This window comes from Pongo pygmaeus, chromosome 23 (assembly GCF_028885625.2).
Source record: "Pongo pygmaeus isolate AG05252 chromosome 23, NHGRI_mPonPyg2-v2.0_pri, whole genome shotgun sequence".
Lineage (NCBI taxonomy): Eukaryota > Metazoa > Chordata > Mammalia > Primates > Hominidae > Pongo > Pongo pygmaeus.
The window spans coordinates 43,408,041-43,423,437 of NC_085931.1; the positions used below are offsets into that span (position 1 = coordinate 43,408,041).

Genomic DNA, 15,397 nt, shown 5'->3' on the forward strand with positions numbered 1-15,397 from the left:
GTCGATTTCCTCTAAGCTACAGCTAAGCGAAATCCAGAAGTTTAAAGTATAATCTAGTTATCTTTTGTTTTGGAAATGCTTTCTAGCAGCTTATGAAAACACCTTGAGTCTGGGTCAGGTCTGGTGCACTGGCTTGGAGTTTACACCCTCAGCTGGGAGGGGAAAAAGATACGCCAGCAGCTGAGAAAGAAAAACCTGTTTGAGTAAATACGATAGCTGAACATTTATGTTTCAGAATGAATCTGGATATACATCAAATAACTTTTTTGGTCAGAAAGGAGCATCCCAAAGAATGAAGCATGGCAGCTTATCATTTATTCTAACAAACACTTGTGGGTATATCTATTATGGCGAGACATGTACTACAAAATGATCAAATCACAGCCCTTATGGATCGCCAAAACTCCCCAGTCTAGCCTCCTTTGATGATCAAGACCTCTTTAATCACGCTTTTATACACCGTGTCTCTTGTTCACAGTGGTAAGTGAGCTTTAAGTGATTTCAGTTTCGAGTTCGGCCCACGTCAACAACTGCAACTTTGGGATTAGAAAGACTTGCAAGATTCAATTTCTATCTGTGCCATTTACTGGCTTGGTGTGATTAACCCCTCTTATCTCTGTTTCATCATCTCTAAAATGGGATCATAATTCTTTCTTGTGTAGAGGGCTAAATGAAGTGACACTGGAGGGGTAATCAGCACGGGGCTTGGCACACGGCAAGCACTCTATAAACAGCTCTCCTCTTTCCATTCTCCCACTAGACTGTAAGTGCTGCAAAAAACAGTATGTAGTTTCCATTCATTTATTGCATTATCTACACTGGTTCCGCTTTTCTTCTCTTCTGCCCCAATTTCTCCCCATTGATTAGTTGCTCTGACACATTAATATCATTCTCAATTATGAATTGTCTGAGTTTAGTACTCTGCACTGCCATTTCATTGAATCTGTGGTGGGTGAAAAATCCTAAAGCTTGAAGTGATGCAACTTTTAGAGTTTCCTGTGGTTACCCTGTTTCTTCTTGGAAAGATTTCAGAGGTAAAGAATTCTCTTTTGAAATCAAGCCTTGATGTCTGTGCAACCTCAGGTCTCTTCCCTTTTCTATGTCATATCATATTATATTATATTATATTATATTATATTATATTAAGACGGAATCTCACTCTGTCTGTCTGGAGTGCAGTGGTGCCATCTTGGCTCACTGCAACCTCTGCCTCCCAGGTTCAACCAATTCTTCTGCCTCAGCCTCCCAAGTAGCTAGGACTACAGGTGCGTGCCACCACTCCCAGCTAATTTTTCTATTTTTAGTAGAGACTGGGTTTCACCATGTTGGCCAGGATAGTCTCGACCTCCTGACCCCGTGATCCGCCCGCCTTGGCCTCCCAAAGTGCTGGGATTACAGGCATGACCTACTGTGGCTGTCCTCTTATTTTATTTTATTTTTTAAAAATTCAGGGCAGGACATTTCTCAAATATAAAAAACAAGATTGAAGTTGATAGAAAACAATTTTAATTAAACACAGAAGACAGTAACAGTGAATATAAAACATGAAAACCAATATGCAGGTAGGGGAAAACCACTAGAGGGCCTAAGGGATTTCCACTGAGAATGACTGATACAAATACAGACTTAGAGTTTCTTACCCACCTGGTCAGAAGTACATGCCTAGCTCTTGTCCTAGAATCTTTCTTGCCCCAAACAAACAAACAAACATAAACACAGGCACACGCAGCATGCATACACTCACATTCAGACACCTCTATTTAGCCCTTTAACACAGTCTGCCTTATTCTGGGTTCCTAAAGGCTTGAGAAAGAAAACTTTCTGCCTAAGCAATTCACAAGGGCTTTACAATTCCAATGTGTACTGTCTTCCCCTTCTGGGTTTACAGTAGTTGTGGGATTAAGGACCATTTACTTCCTGGGGTGAATTGCAAACCGGCAATCAAGGGGCTGACTTCCCCCTCCACTGTCCACTTATCAGGTTCAGACCTTCCCAACCATGGAAACTTGGCTGCTGCTTTGAGGATGTTTCATACTTCAGGTCAGTGGAAATCAAAAGGAAACCCTGGAAAGGATGTGACAATGAAGATAACGTCAAAACTTGGGCATGTCTGGGTTTGTCTGAGGGGTGAGGAAATGACGGCTTCTTTTTTTTTATTATTTTAATTTTGAGATGGAGTCTCAAAGGCTGTCGCCCAGGCTGGAGTGCAGTGGTGCAATTTTGGCTCACTGCAAGCTCCATCCCTCGGGTTCAAGTGATTCTCGTGCCTCAGTCTCCCAAGCAGCTGGGACTACAGGTGTGTGCCACCACACCCGGCTAATTTTTGTATTTTTAGTAGAGACAGGGTTTCACCATTTTGGCCAGGCTGGTCTCGAACTCCTGACCTTAAGTGATCCACCCACCTCAGCCTCCCAAAGTGCTAGGATTACGAGCATGAGCCACCATGCCCGGCTGAGAGATGGTTTCTTTACCAGGTCCTACAGAGAGTCAGGCCCTCCTCTACCCTGTCCCTGCTTTGTGAATACCCCAGAGAAAGGAAAGGCCATTTTGTACTGTCCTTTGAAAGGCCAAAAGTACTGTCACCTGATGTGACTTAGCCATTGTAGAAGCAGTGGAGGAGAAGCAGGGAGGTGGGAGAGCATGCACGGTCATGTACGGCAGCGGTCCCCAGCCTTTTTGGCACTAGCGACTGGTTTCATGGAAGACAATTTTTCCACTGACTGGGATTGGGGGATGGTTTCGGGATGAAACTGTTCCACGTCAGATCATCAGGCATTAGTTAGATTCTCATAAGGAGCGTGCAACCTAGATCCCTCGCACAGGCAGTTCACAATAGGGTTTGTGTTCCTATGAGAATCTAATGTTGCTGCTGATCTGATAGGAGGTGGAGCTCAGGCAGTAATGCTCGCTCCTCTGCCGCTCACCTCCAGCTGTGCAACCAGGTTCCTAACAGGTCACAGACCGGGATAGGTCCTGGGCCTGGGTGTTGGGGACCCCTGAACTGTACAGGATTGGAGAATTTCTTTAGAAACATATTTCCACCTCTCCAAACAAACAACAATGCCAAAAAGAAAGAAAGAAAAAAAGGTATTCTGAAGTGAATGCATAATGACGAGCCAGAAAACGATTCGATCCCTGAACTCAGAGGTGTGCCTTTGGTTCAGGGGAAAGTCTTCTGACTGGGAGAATCAGAAGAGGCAGTCCTGTCCCAGCCATGCTCCTTTCCAGCTGCCTGAGCCACTTCTCTCTGAGTCCTACTTTCCTCATTTGTAAAATGGGACTAATAATTCCAGCCTTACAGGTTGTCTTATGGAATAAGTGAAATAAAGTGTGCTAAAGACCATCTTCTTATACTGTGGATTTGGCTGCTAAGTGAAATTGATCTTGGTCTGATTTTTAAACTCAACTCTAAATATTTTCTGTTAATTGTGATTTAAGAACTAAACATGTTTATAAAATTCCTTGGTCTGGGAAAAAGCAAAGCAGGACAAAAACAAACAACAACAACAATAAAAACAAGCAAAACAGGAGGAGGCTTAGTCTACTATAAAAAGAAATGGGTCAGTTAAAAGGTGAGATTTGCATTCTTACCTCAAGAACTTCAATATCTGAATTGACGAATGAGATTTTGTGTGGATTGGGCAGAGGAAATCCTTGCTGCAATTTTGCTGAAATATAGAACAAGACATAAAATAATTGGGCACGAGCACAGAGGTTTTAGCAAGCTTTTTAGTAAGAGACTGACTGACAGCTTGCTTTTTTTTTTTTTTTTTTTTTTTTGAGATGGAGTTTTGCTCTTGTTGCCCAGGCTGGAATGTAATGGCATGATCTTGGCTCACTGCAACCTCCACCTCCCAGGTTCAGGCGATTCTCCTGCCTCAGCCTCTCGAGTAGCTGAGATTACAGACGCCCACCACCACGCCTGGCTAAGTTTCTTTGTATTTTTAGTAGAGATGGGGTTTCACCATGTTGGCCAGGCTGGTCTCGAACTCCGGACCTCAGGTGATCCACCTGCCTTGGCCTCCCAAAGTGCTGGGATTACAGGTGTGAGCCACTGTGCCCGGTGTGGACAGCTTTTTAATAGTTGATCTTTTCATTCTCCCAGGTTCCATGTTTGCATTCTCTCTGATATGTCCCTAGAATTTTCCTGGAAAAATTGCTCATTAATCCGTGATTAATAAAAAATGCATCTACAATTATGTTCATTTGGACAGTAGTGAAATGCTGTCCATTTTTAGTCTGCCCGTTGTATATTTTGAACCTAATTAGTGGGTCTTGAGAACATTTTGGTGTCTAATATAAAAAATATTTTAACTGGGCCAGACTCCAGATACTGCAGTTTATGAACAACTGCTATGCAAGGAGAAGGCCTAGGATTGTCATACATGAAAACTGTGTCTATCCAGTTAGTGGTCCTTGCATAAGACCCACAGAGATATCCCGTAGGGAAAATAATCTCATTTCCGGTTGACTGGAAGGAGATTCTTTACTGCCTAAGGAGCATGGTTTCAATCTCCTTAACTCAACCAGAGTTAGCTGATCTTGCTGAGTTAGCAGATAGAATTGCTAACAGGGCTTGGACCTAGAATAACTAATTGTGCATCCACATCATTGATGGTACAAACTTTGCAAATTCTGACGCTGGCCTGGATTCATGATAACATGATAGAAGTACAAGCTTCAGGGTGGAAAGTCCCAAACAATCCCCAGTGCAGCCGATGCAGATGTTAAATGTTAGCTGATGTTACAGTCACATGGTTTCCTGATAATCCCTTACCATTGGCCAGTGGGAGGATTCCAAAGTGAAGAATGGAAGACAGAATATTTTCAAACCTCAAGACCTAAAATAAAAGAGGAAATAGAATCAGTTGCCAGATCAGGCTTTTTTTTTTTTTTTTTTGCTTTGTTACCCAGGCTGGAGTGCAGTAGTGTGATCATGGCTCTCTCCAGCCTCGAACTCCTGGGCTCAAGCAATCTCCCTGCCTCAGCCTCTCAAGTAGCTTGGACTATAAGTGTGCACCACTACACCTGGCTAAGTTAAAAAAAATTTTTTTAGGGACAGAGTCTCACTATGTTGCCCAGTCTCAAAGTCCTGGGCTCAAGCGAACCTCCCATCTTGACCTTCCAAAGTGCTAGGATTACAGGTGGGAGCCACCACGCCTGGCCAATCATGAGTGCTTCGAAAGTACCATGCCTGGTTTGGATGTGTACTTTCCCAGAACTTCTTAGGCTAGAAAGCAATAACTAGGATCTTTTCAGAGGGATAATAGCTTTGTAGAAAATCATATTACAGGGTTTTCTAACTTTTTCTCTCTTGAGGACAGACCTGCACTGGATTTTGGTGATAGCAAATTCAGAGGGACTACATGGTGCCAGCAAATGTGGCAGCTCAGGTATCTACCAAGACAGTCAAGAACAACTATTAGATTTCCCAATTAGCAATCTTCCCTTTACTTACTGGGAATCTCAGCCACAGGAGTTCCCTTGCGTTACATCATGCTCCAAAGCTAATGCCATCCCCAGAACACCCAATTTATCTTTTTTTTTATTAAAAAAATTTTTTTTGAGATGGAGGCTCACTCTGTTGCCCAGGCTGGAGTGCAGTGGGTATGTCTTTATCACCAGTGTGAAAATGGACAATGGGAATTCACGTTTGCAGTTGGGACCTCAGAGTTTATGTATGAAACTATTATGCTACACTGCCTCTTGACATAAAAATGACAATAACTGAAATAATTATTGTAAATATGAAAACACAGAAGTGACAATAACTGAAATAGTTACTGCGAATATGAAAATAGTGGCCACTGTTCATTTAATGCCTACTATACGGTCAGTGTGCTAAGTGCATTTCATATATAATCTCAGCTAATCCTTTCAACAACCCCAAGGTTGTAATTTCAGCTCCATACCTAATCGCACTGCCTATCCTGATTTCTTTTTCTCTATAGTATTTCTTTTAGTAAACACTATATTTATTTGTTTGTTGTCTGCTACTCTCAGCCTGTCACACACATATAAGCACAATCACACACACTCTGGAACAGGATTTCCCAGTAGTGGCACTCTTGACGTTTTGAGATGGATCATTCTTTGTTGTTGGGAGCAGTCTTGTGCACTGTGAGATGTTTAGCAGCATCCCTGGCCTCTACCCACCAAGTGTCATTAGTATGTCTCCTTCCATCCCAGGCTGTGACAACCAAAAATGTCTTCAGACATTGCCAAATGTTCCTAGCTGAGAATCACTAGTTGAGAACCACTGCTTTAGAATGTAAGTGCCTTGAGGGTAGAGATTTTATCTTTTTTGTCTAGAACAGTTCCGGGCTCAATAAGTATTTGTAAGTAAATGAATACTGCTAATACTAATAATTAACATTATGTAGTGCTGGCCATGAACTAGGCACTATTCTACCCGAGCATTCTGACACCAAAATCCACTTAACTTCTCTATGATAGTGCCATCCATGAATGTATGAGGTAGTGATTTAGCTGATCTTCCTGAGGCTTGAGGGAAGGGGGATTCCAAGTCACATGTTGGGGTGTCCTCTTCTAATCAGAAAGTCACCAGGCTGGGAACCCCCCTCCCACAAAGGTATCCATACAAGCAGCACTGACCTAATTTTAGGAGATGGGCAGAAAGTGTTCAAAGAGTAAACCTAATCATGGCTTAATAATTTACATATTCCTTTGGGGTATGTAACTCTGTATGTCTCGTCTATAACTCTACAGGATTATTTTATTGAGAAAACAGGCATTCCCTGAGAATGCCTGTTTTTCTAGCATTATACAATGTCTCAACAGTCTTTTGAGTTTTTAAAAAAGTATTTCTGCATAAATAAAAGTAAACTGTAGAGTTCCTCTCATGAATGGTTAATGGGCTCAATTGATGAGTAGCTACATATAGAATTTCAAAGTTAAGTCCTACAATTATGGAGGAATCAAGGACTTCAAGTCACAGAAAACAATTAGTTCGCTATTATATGTAGTAGGAGAATCCTTGTTCTTCCAGTGCCCGGTAACCCCAAGAGCTCAGATTCCTACCTCAATATTGCTGCGATTGGACTCTGGCAAAGCAAGGCGGAATCTAAAAGAAAACAAGAAAAGTTTAAAGGATTTGAAAACAACAGCCTTAGTAGAAAGAAACCAAAAAGTAAAAGGATATTTTCAGCTCAGAAGTCACTATTTAAAAAAAAACACACAAGGCTGGGCATGGTGGCCCACGCCTGTAATCCCAGCATTTTGGGAGGCGAAGGCGGGCAGATAACTTGAGGGCAGGAATTTGAGACCAGCCTGGCCAATGTGGTGAAACCCTGACTCTACTAAAAAAATGCAAAAATTAGCCGGGCATGGTGGCATGCGCCTGTAGTCTCAGCTACTTGGAAGGCTGAAGCAGGAGAATTGCTTGAACCCGGGAGGTGGAGGCTACAGTGAGCCAAGATCATGCCACTGCACTCCAGCCTGGGTATCAGAGTGAGACCCTGTCAAAAAAAAAAAAAAAAAAAAAAAAACCAGATAAAAATAAAACACACACGCACAAATAAAATTGGGAAGACATTGAGTTCTATTACATCTTCTACCCCTATATTTTGCTGCTTAAGAAGCAGAGCAGGAATAGTTTAGGGCTTGGATTTGTAACCAGGGTGGGTTTCCCAAGTGCGTTTGCTATACGGAACTTAATGTTGGCAACTTGGAATGTAGAACAATCTTAAGAAACAGTTTTGGCTGGGCACGGTGGCTCAAACCTGTAATCCCAGCACTTTGGGAGGCTGAGGCGGGTGGATCATGAGGTCAGGAGATCGAGACCATCCTGGCTAACACGATGAAACCCCATCTCTACTAAAAATACAAAAAATTAGCGGGGCATGGTGGTGGGCGCCTCTAGTCCCAGCTACTCAGGAGGCTGAGGCAGGAGAATGGTGTGAACCTGGGAGGCAGAGCTTGCAGTGAGCAGAGATCACGCCACTGCACTCCAGCCTGGGCGATAGAGTGAGACTCCGTCTCAAAAAAAAAAAAAAAAAAGTTTTCAGGTTTCTGGCTCTGAACTCAGCCTTGTAACTTCCCTGAGCCCTTATAATCCCAGGCTACTTGACACTAAATTCTATGACCAGTCTAGGCCACACCCATCACATCACTCACACCATTTTTTTAGCTGTTCAATCATTGCATATAAGGGAAGCATTAGCTAAGAAAGATATCTGATGTGAAAGGTACAGTATAATTGTTAGTAACCCCATTTCTGCCTCTTCTTAACTCTGTAGATTTACTTAATCTCTCTGGATCTTAATTTTCTCAACTATGAAATATGAATAAGAATATGTGAAATGACTATAGTTAACAATAATATATTGTATAGTTTCAAATACTAGAGGGAAGATAGAACAGTCTCAACACAAATAAATGACAAATGTTTGAGATAACAGACACGCTAATTGCCTTGATCTGATCACTATACGTTGATACATATTGAGCCATCACTAGGTACTCCATGAATATGTAAAATTATGATATGTCCATTAAACAATACAATTAAAAAAGAACAATACCTGCCTCGCAGGGCTGTAGTGAAAACTGAATGAAATGATGCACATAAAATGCTTAGAACTGTGCCTAGAATATCCTTATCACTCTAAATATGAGCCGTTTTTATTAGGAAGAGAAATGCTAACAGTTATAACAGCACATAATGTCCTTGATGTTCTTTTTCAAATATCAACAGAGCACTTGCTGTAGGTCCAAGTAGAAGGGAGTCCTCCTCCCAGATCCCTCTCCCAGCTTGGTAAGGCTGAGTGACAGCGTGTCCTGTTGCTTGATATTTTATGGGAATTTTCATAAGAAAACTCAAGGTCAACATTGTCTGTTTCCCAATTTTGCCAAGAGCTGATCCATAAGTAGTCCTCCCAATATACACAGTTGATTTTTCTATGCAATAATAATAATACTATGAAGAAATAGTAATGAATAGAGAAGACTCCTTCATTTTGCAGAGGGAGAAACTGAAGGTCAAAGAGGAGAAATATTAACGGCAGATTTGTTACTGGGACTCAGATCTCCTGATGCCAATCCCGGAGCTCTCTTTTTCGTGTCTTGCTTTTCCTCTTAGCTTTCTATGGCTCACTTTTGCCCAGGTCTAGAGCCCTACTTCTGCAACAGCTTTCTAACAAATCTCCCTGTTTCCACTCCTGACCCTTTCCAATCCATCTTCTACACCATCCCCAGTGGAAGCGACGTTACAGGCATGTCTGATGGAGACACTCTCCTGATCAAAATTCTTTAATGGCTTGCGATAATGTAAGTGCCTTGAGGGTAGAGATTTTATCTGTTTTGTCTAGAACAGTTCCAGGCTCAATAAGTATTTGTAAGCAAATGGACACCGTTAATACTAATAATTGACATTATGTAGTGCTGCGATAAAGTGCAAGTCACTTATACGGCCCATGAGCCTTCCTGTACCCTGGCTCCCAGTTGCTTCTCTGCTCTCATCTCTTCGTTCTCTACTTTGAATTTTAACCTCAGTAACTCTGAACTGCTCAGTGCTATGCTGTTTTATTCAACAGGTGCTATATAGACCTGAGGTTTAAAAAAATATATTGGCTTCAAAACACATACCAAAAAATCCTGAAAAATTAACATTAGTACATGCCTACAAAAAGTAACATTATGGCCAGAAGTCACTGCAACTCAACCCCACCATAGTTAAATATAATTTATATTTAATGTGAACCGTAGTTGAATAAATGCAATTTATCTTGGGCTGGAGTCTCCATACATTAGAGGGGCTAAGGCCAAAGAAGATCTTAACAACTCTGGGTATTTCCATGCACATTCCATGATATTTCTGGCCTCTGTGCCTTTGCACACGATGTTCTCTCTTTATGGACATCCCCTTTCCCTTTCTCTTTGACCAGGTAACTCTTTTTTTTTTTTTTTTTTTTTTTTTGACAAGAGTCTCACTCTGTCAACCAGGCTGGAGTGCAGCGGTGCAATCTCAGCTCACTGCAGCCTCTGCCTCCTGGGCTCAGGCGATCCTCCTGCCTCAGCACCCCCAGGTAGCTGTGACTACAGGTGCACGCTACCACACCTGGCTAATTTTTATATTTTTTGTAGAGATGGAGTTTTGCCATGTTGCCCAGGCTGGTCTTGAACTCCTGGACTCAAGTGACTCTCCCACCTCGTCCTCCTAAAGTGCTGGGATTACAGGCATGAGCCACCACTCCTAGCCCTGGGTGAACTCTTTTTAATTTTTAAGATTTAACTCAGGGTTACCTCCTCTAAGAATCTTCCTGTTACTGCATTTAAAGAGTGGATATTCACAGTAGAGGTAAGATAGCCCTTGCTCAGCCAGTATCATGTTTGTATCAATTAGGCTTTGAGATTGCTTCAGAGTGACAACTGAGAATCAAAAAGAGAGACAGTTAGGTCCGGCAAAGAACAGAAAGACTATCAGTGGCATGGAGGCTCAAACTGATTGCCATGGAAAATGAGCACCAGAATCTGTAGGGCATCCTTGAAGGCAGTTCTGAGGAAATGTGAGGCAATTCCTCCCTCTGGTTACACCACCTCTTACAATGGGCAAACCTATTCCAGTTTAGAAATTAGCCTACACCTGTGAGTTTCCTTGCATTTCTTTCATTCCAAATCCAAGCCATGCCTGGCCACCCCAAGACCGCCTGCTATGGGTGAGCTTGTCTAGGATTTTCTATGAACCAGGCTATCCTTTCCTCCTATGGACATATTAATTCTGTCTCTTTCCTAGTTTTCTAGGCACACTTACCATTTTCGAGTACCGATGAACAGTTTTCACTAAATGAAGAGAAACAGGCAGAACAAAGAGTAAACTCTCCCAGCACCCTGGGAGGCCAACGCGGGCAGATCACTTGATCCCGGAGTTCAAGACCAGCCTGAGAAACATGGCAAAACCCCAACTAAATTTAAAAAGTTAGCCAGGCGAGGTGTTGCATGCCCGTCGTCCCAGTTACTCAGGAGGCTGAGGTGGGAGGATTGCTTGAGCCTGGAAGGCTGAGGTTGCAGTAAGCCGAGATCGCACCACTGCACTCCAGACTGGATGACAGTGTGAGACCCTATCGCAAAAAAAAAAAAAAAAAAAAGGCAAACTCTCCTTGCCCCTGGCGCTGAAAAACAGGTAAGCTCAATTCAGGCCACTAGGTGGCATCCAATTCCAGTCCTTTGACCTTTTAACCTCTGCCAGGTTCCTAAGATGTTACTTAAAGCCCTGCTACTGGGAACTGATTCTTACTGTAGAACCATGGAGTCCCTGGGGAGGAAGGGAGCTCAAATAGCCCTACTTTGCAGACATATAAAAGTGTAGCCGGCCTGGCGCGGTGGCTCACGCCTGTAATCCCAGAACTCTGGGAGGCTGAGGTGGGCGGATGGCTTCAGCTCAGGAGTTCAAGACCAGCTTGGGCAAGATGGTGAAACCCCGTCTCTACAAAAAAAATTTAAAAATTAGCCCAGTGTGGCGTGCATCTGTAGTCCCAGCTACTTGCAGGGCTGAGGCAGGAGAATTGTTTGACCCCAGGAGGTTGAGGCTGCAGTGATCCATATTTGCGCCACTGCACTCCAGCCTGGGTGACAAAGTGAGACCCTCTCTCAAAAAACAAACAAATAAAAGTGTAGTCTGTTTTTACTGTGTCCCATAAATATGTACAATTGTTATGTGTCTATTAAAACACAAAACTTTAAAAAGTTTTATAGAAGACTTATTGCCCGGATTGAAACCAGAGCTAAAGTGCAAACTCTTAAGCATGGCAAAGGCCCTTCATGATCTGGGAGAATATAGCAAATATGACCTAATGATAACCAAGTGTCAAAGTTAAGTGTCAAGATGAAGTGCCATGGCACTCACAGTGTTATTCCTCCAACTCAGTGTCCATGGCAGATGTTGAAAATCAATCCCACCACTCAGTACCCTTTGAACTTTTGTTTATGTCTTTGCCCCCTGACTCTGAACTCCTTGAGAGTAGAGATCCAGTCTTAATTATCTTTGTATTCCCAGGATTGAGTACAGAGCTTGGCACATTTAGGTATTTAATGTTCACTTATTCATTGATTGGGTCATCCAGCGAATATTTATTATGTGTCAGTACTGGGACAGGTGCTAGAGATAGCAGCCTTGTGAGCAAAACTAGACACAACCACTGTTCTCATGTAGCTTACCACCTAGTGAGATGGCAGTCATTAATCAAATCATCCCACTAATTAAGGTTTAATTACAATTGAGATAAATGCTCTTAAGGAAAGAAACAATTTCATGGAGTCAAAATACAAAGAGGAACTTGATTTCATTTGGTAGATGTAGGGAGGTTTCCAGGGGAGGGCTGCTTGAGCTGAAATATGAAGGATGAGTAAGATTCAAAAGGCAAAATGGGGAAGGGAGTGGGGAAGGTTCCAGGCAGGGGTTGCAAAAGCCCCATGGAGGGAACTGAGACCTGGGAGAGCACAGCAGGGCGATGCAAGAGGCAGACAGGATTGACCAGGCTCAGTGCCTCTGGCTGTGTTACGATTTTCATTATCCTCAGAGCAAGAAATCCAGTGAAGGTTTTTTAAGAAAGGAGATGATGTCTGTGTTTTGTAAAGATCAATCTGGCTGCAGCATGGAGAAAAGATCAGCAGGCCAACAGGTCACCCAGGTGCTCATTCTGTGCTCAGGAATGTGTGAGGCAATGTGAAAAACTTAACCTCTATCTATAATTATGAAGGATGGCGAGAAGTCGTTTGTAGGAGGTAATTAGAGAACAACACAAAGCAATGTATACTCAGGTGCTTCTTCATGGGTTTACACATCACACAGACTTGCTGCAGAGACTAAAAAGGGTGTGAAGCCGGGCGCAGTGGCTCATGCCTGTAATCCCAGCACTTTGGGAGACTGAGACTGGCAGATCACCTGAAGTCAGGAGTTCGAGAGCAGCCTGGCCAACATGGCAAAACCCCATCTCTACTAAAAATTAGCCAGGCATGGTGGCGCACGCCTGTAATCCCAGCTACTCAGGAGGCAGAGGCAGGAGAATTGCTTAAACCTGGGAGGCGGGGGTTGCAGTAAGCTGAGATCACACCACTGCACTCCAGTTTGGGCGACAGAGCAAGACTCCATTTCAAAAAAAAAAAAAAAGGTGCGAAAACATGAAGAAACAGCGTAGTCTAAAGTTGTGCGTGTGTGTGTGTGTGTGAGCATGCGTGTGTGTGATATGGGGCATATCATGGAGGGAAAACAAGTTTCCCTTTGAGAGAAGACTCTGTACACCTCTCTAGCATGCCCCTGGCACCCAGTAGTGTTTCTCCCAGCAGGCTGTGGACCTGGAAAATAGAAACCATTGTCCTTCTGTGTTAAAAAACAGTGCAAAGCACATAATAGGGGCTCAGTAAATTCTTACTGAATGGATGTGTGGATAAATGAGCAGATGAAGGACATGGGTTGGGGAGTGTTTGTTGGAATTGGGGTCACTTTGAAGGTGAGCCAGTCTAAAGCAGAATGTTCATTTTAGTGAGCTGAGGAAGATAAGGTTGGCTGGCTTGAGAAGTAGGACCAGTGGATGAAGAGCTTGAAAACCTCAGGCTGTGGATTTAATCCAATGATGAAAAGTTTTAAGGGGAAGAATGTGTTGAACCCATTCCACTAGTAAAGGACCCTCTTGATGAGTAAGAGTTATCCAATGTTTGAATTTCATTGTTTCCTGCAGCCTGGAAATTCTGGAAGAAGCTTCCATTTGGGGTTTCCTTCTCTGGCAGGGGCTACCCCGCTGTAGCATTCTTCTGCCATGGCTTCAAGAGTAGTTCAGAGGAAGGGTGGAGTTGGGGGTCAGCCCAGGTGCCAAGTCTGAGCTCCACTGACTTGTCCATCATTGGGAATTGTTTATCTGCCCAAGCTTGAGGAGTAGAGTTAGGTAGTGATTCCATCTGCTTGTAGTCAGCTATATTTGCATTCTCTGACTATGTTGCTTGGGAGGAGCTGTAGGGTGTGTGTGTGTGTGTGTGTGTGTGTGTGTGTGTATGTGGTGTGTGCATGTGTGTTGATGGTGGAGTTCAATTTGGAGTGTCCAAAGCCTCAATCAATGCAATGTCAAAAAAAAAAAAAACCTCCGAAGTTATAGATGGCTCAACAGTAACATACATCTGATTGCCTTGAGCTTTGCATGGGATTAAGAAAAGAGGGTTTAGAATTAAGTCATCTGGAAGAAGACCAAAAAAGGGAAAGTGTCATTTAACTTGGCCTCTGAAGTAATCTAAAACATGTCTACTATGTGGGCCAAACTGTACTGAGGTTGCCTGCAAAGAGAAGTATGTTTGGAACAACTCTCAATTGTAAATAGAGCAGTGAGTCTGGTTTAAAACTCCACAGCTTTAAAAACTATCCTGACTTGTCATGTCTCTTATCAGTTTCTCCCTGTTTTTTGGTCAAAATTTGATCTTAGAATGGGGAAAGAGAATGAAATACTAGTACTACTAGGAACAAATATTCCTTGATCAATGACTATATGCTGACTGTTGTGCTAAGTGATTTACATACATTATCTCATCCACCCATACAACAACCCTATGGAGGGGTGTTCTGTTTTGCTGATGAGGAAAGTGATACTTAAAGAGGTTAAGTAACTTGCTTAAGGTCACATAGGTAGCAAGTGGCAGAGGTAGAATTCAAATCCAGATATGCCCGACTCCAGAGACTGTGCTCTTAACTAGACATGCTCAAAGAGCTCAAGTGTATTATTAGAATTCCTAGTTTTTTATTTTCTTCACCATTTCTCCCCTTGATTCCTTGATGCAATGAGAAAAGTGCTGTGTGTTTTTTGCTATTTCAGCACAACCAGTTCCAGTGTTTTTTCTTTCTTTTATCAATGCTGAATATTGAAAAAGGGCATGCTGCCTGTTTCAGTTTAGTGTGACTCCATGCTCATGGGTTTCCTCTTCCAGGCAAGGGTATTTATTTATTTCCTAAATCTTAAGTGTTATTTTCTTTTTTTTTCTTTTTTTTTGGAGACGGAGTTTTGCTCTTGTTGCCCAGGCTAGAGTGCAGTGGTGCGATCTTGGCTCATTGCAACCTCCGTTCAAGCGATTCTCCTGCCTCAGCCTCCGGAGTAGCTGGGATTACAGGCATGCACCACCATGCCCAGCTAATTTTTGTATTATTAGTAGAGACGGGGTTTCACCATGTTGGCCAGGCTGGTCTCGAACTCCTGACCTCAGATGATCCACCTGCCTCAGCCTCCCAAAGTGCTGAGATTATAGGCATGAGCCACCATGCCTGGCCCTAAGTCTTATTTTCTAAGTCGTAGCTCTTCACTACATCATAGGCAGTACACTGTGGTAAGTAAATACTCACAGCTTTGAAAGCAGACTCATCCAGGTTCAAGTTCTGGCTCAGCCATTCAATAGCTCTGTGAAC

The 15,397-nt window shown here is 42.8% G+C and overlaps 1 protein-coding gene across 1 annotated transcript in view; it reads right to left on the reverse strand.

Annotated features, from left to right (window-relative positions):
• Positions 1–1,489: 1,489 nt before the first annotated feature.
• The window catches only part of BPIFC (BPI fold containing family C), a 63,205-nt gene continuing 49,297 nt past the window's right edge, over positions 1,490–15,397 (reverse strand). The window contains exons 15-18 of the mRNA XM_054469884.2: positions 7,042–7,084; positions 4,778–4,841; positions 3,592–3,668; positions 1,490–2,064 (exon numbers count right to left, since the gene is read on the reverse strand). Of these exons, the coding sequence (XP_054325859.2) occupies positions 1,942–2,064; positions 3,592–3,668; positions 4,778–4,841; positions 7,042–7,084 (307 nt within the window). The 3' untranslated portion in view covers positions 1,490–1,941. The remainder of the gene's footprint in view (positions 2,065–3,591; positions 3,669–4,777; positions 4,842–7,041; positions 7,085–15,397) is intronic.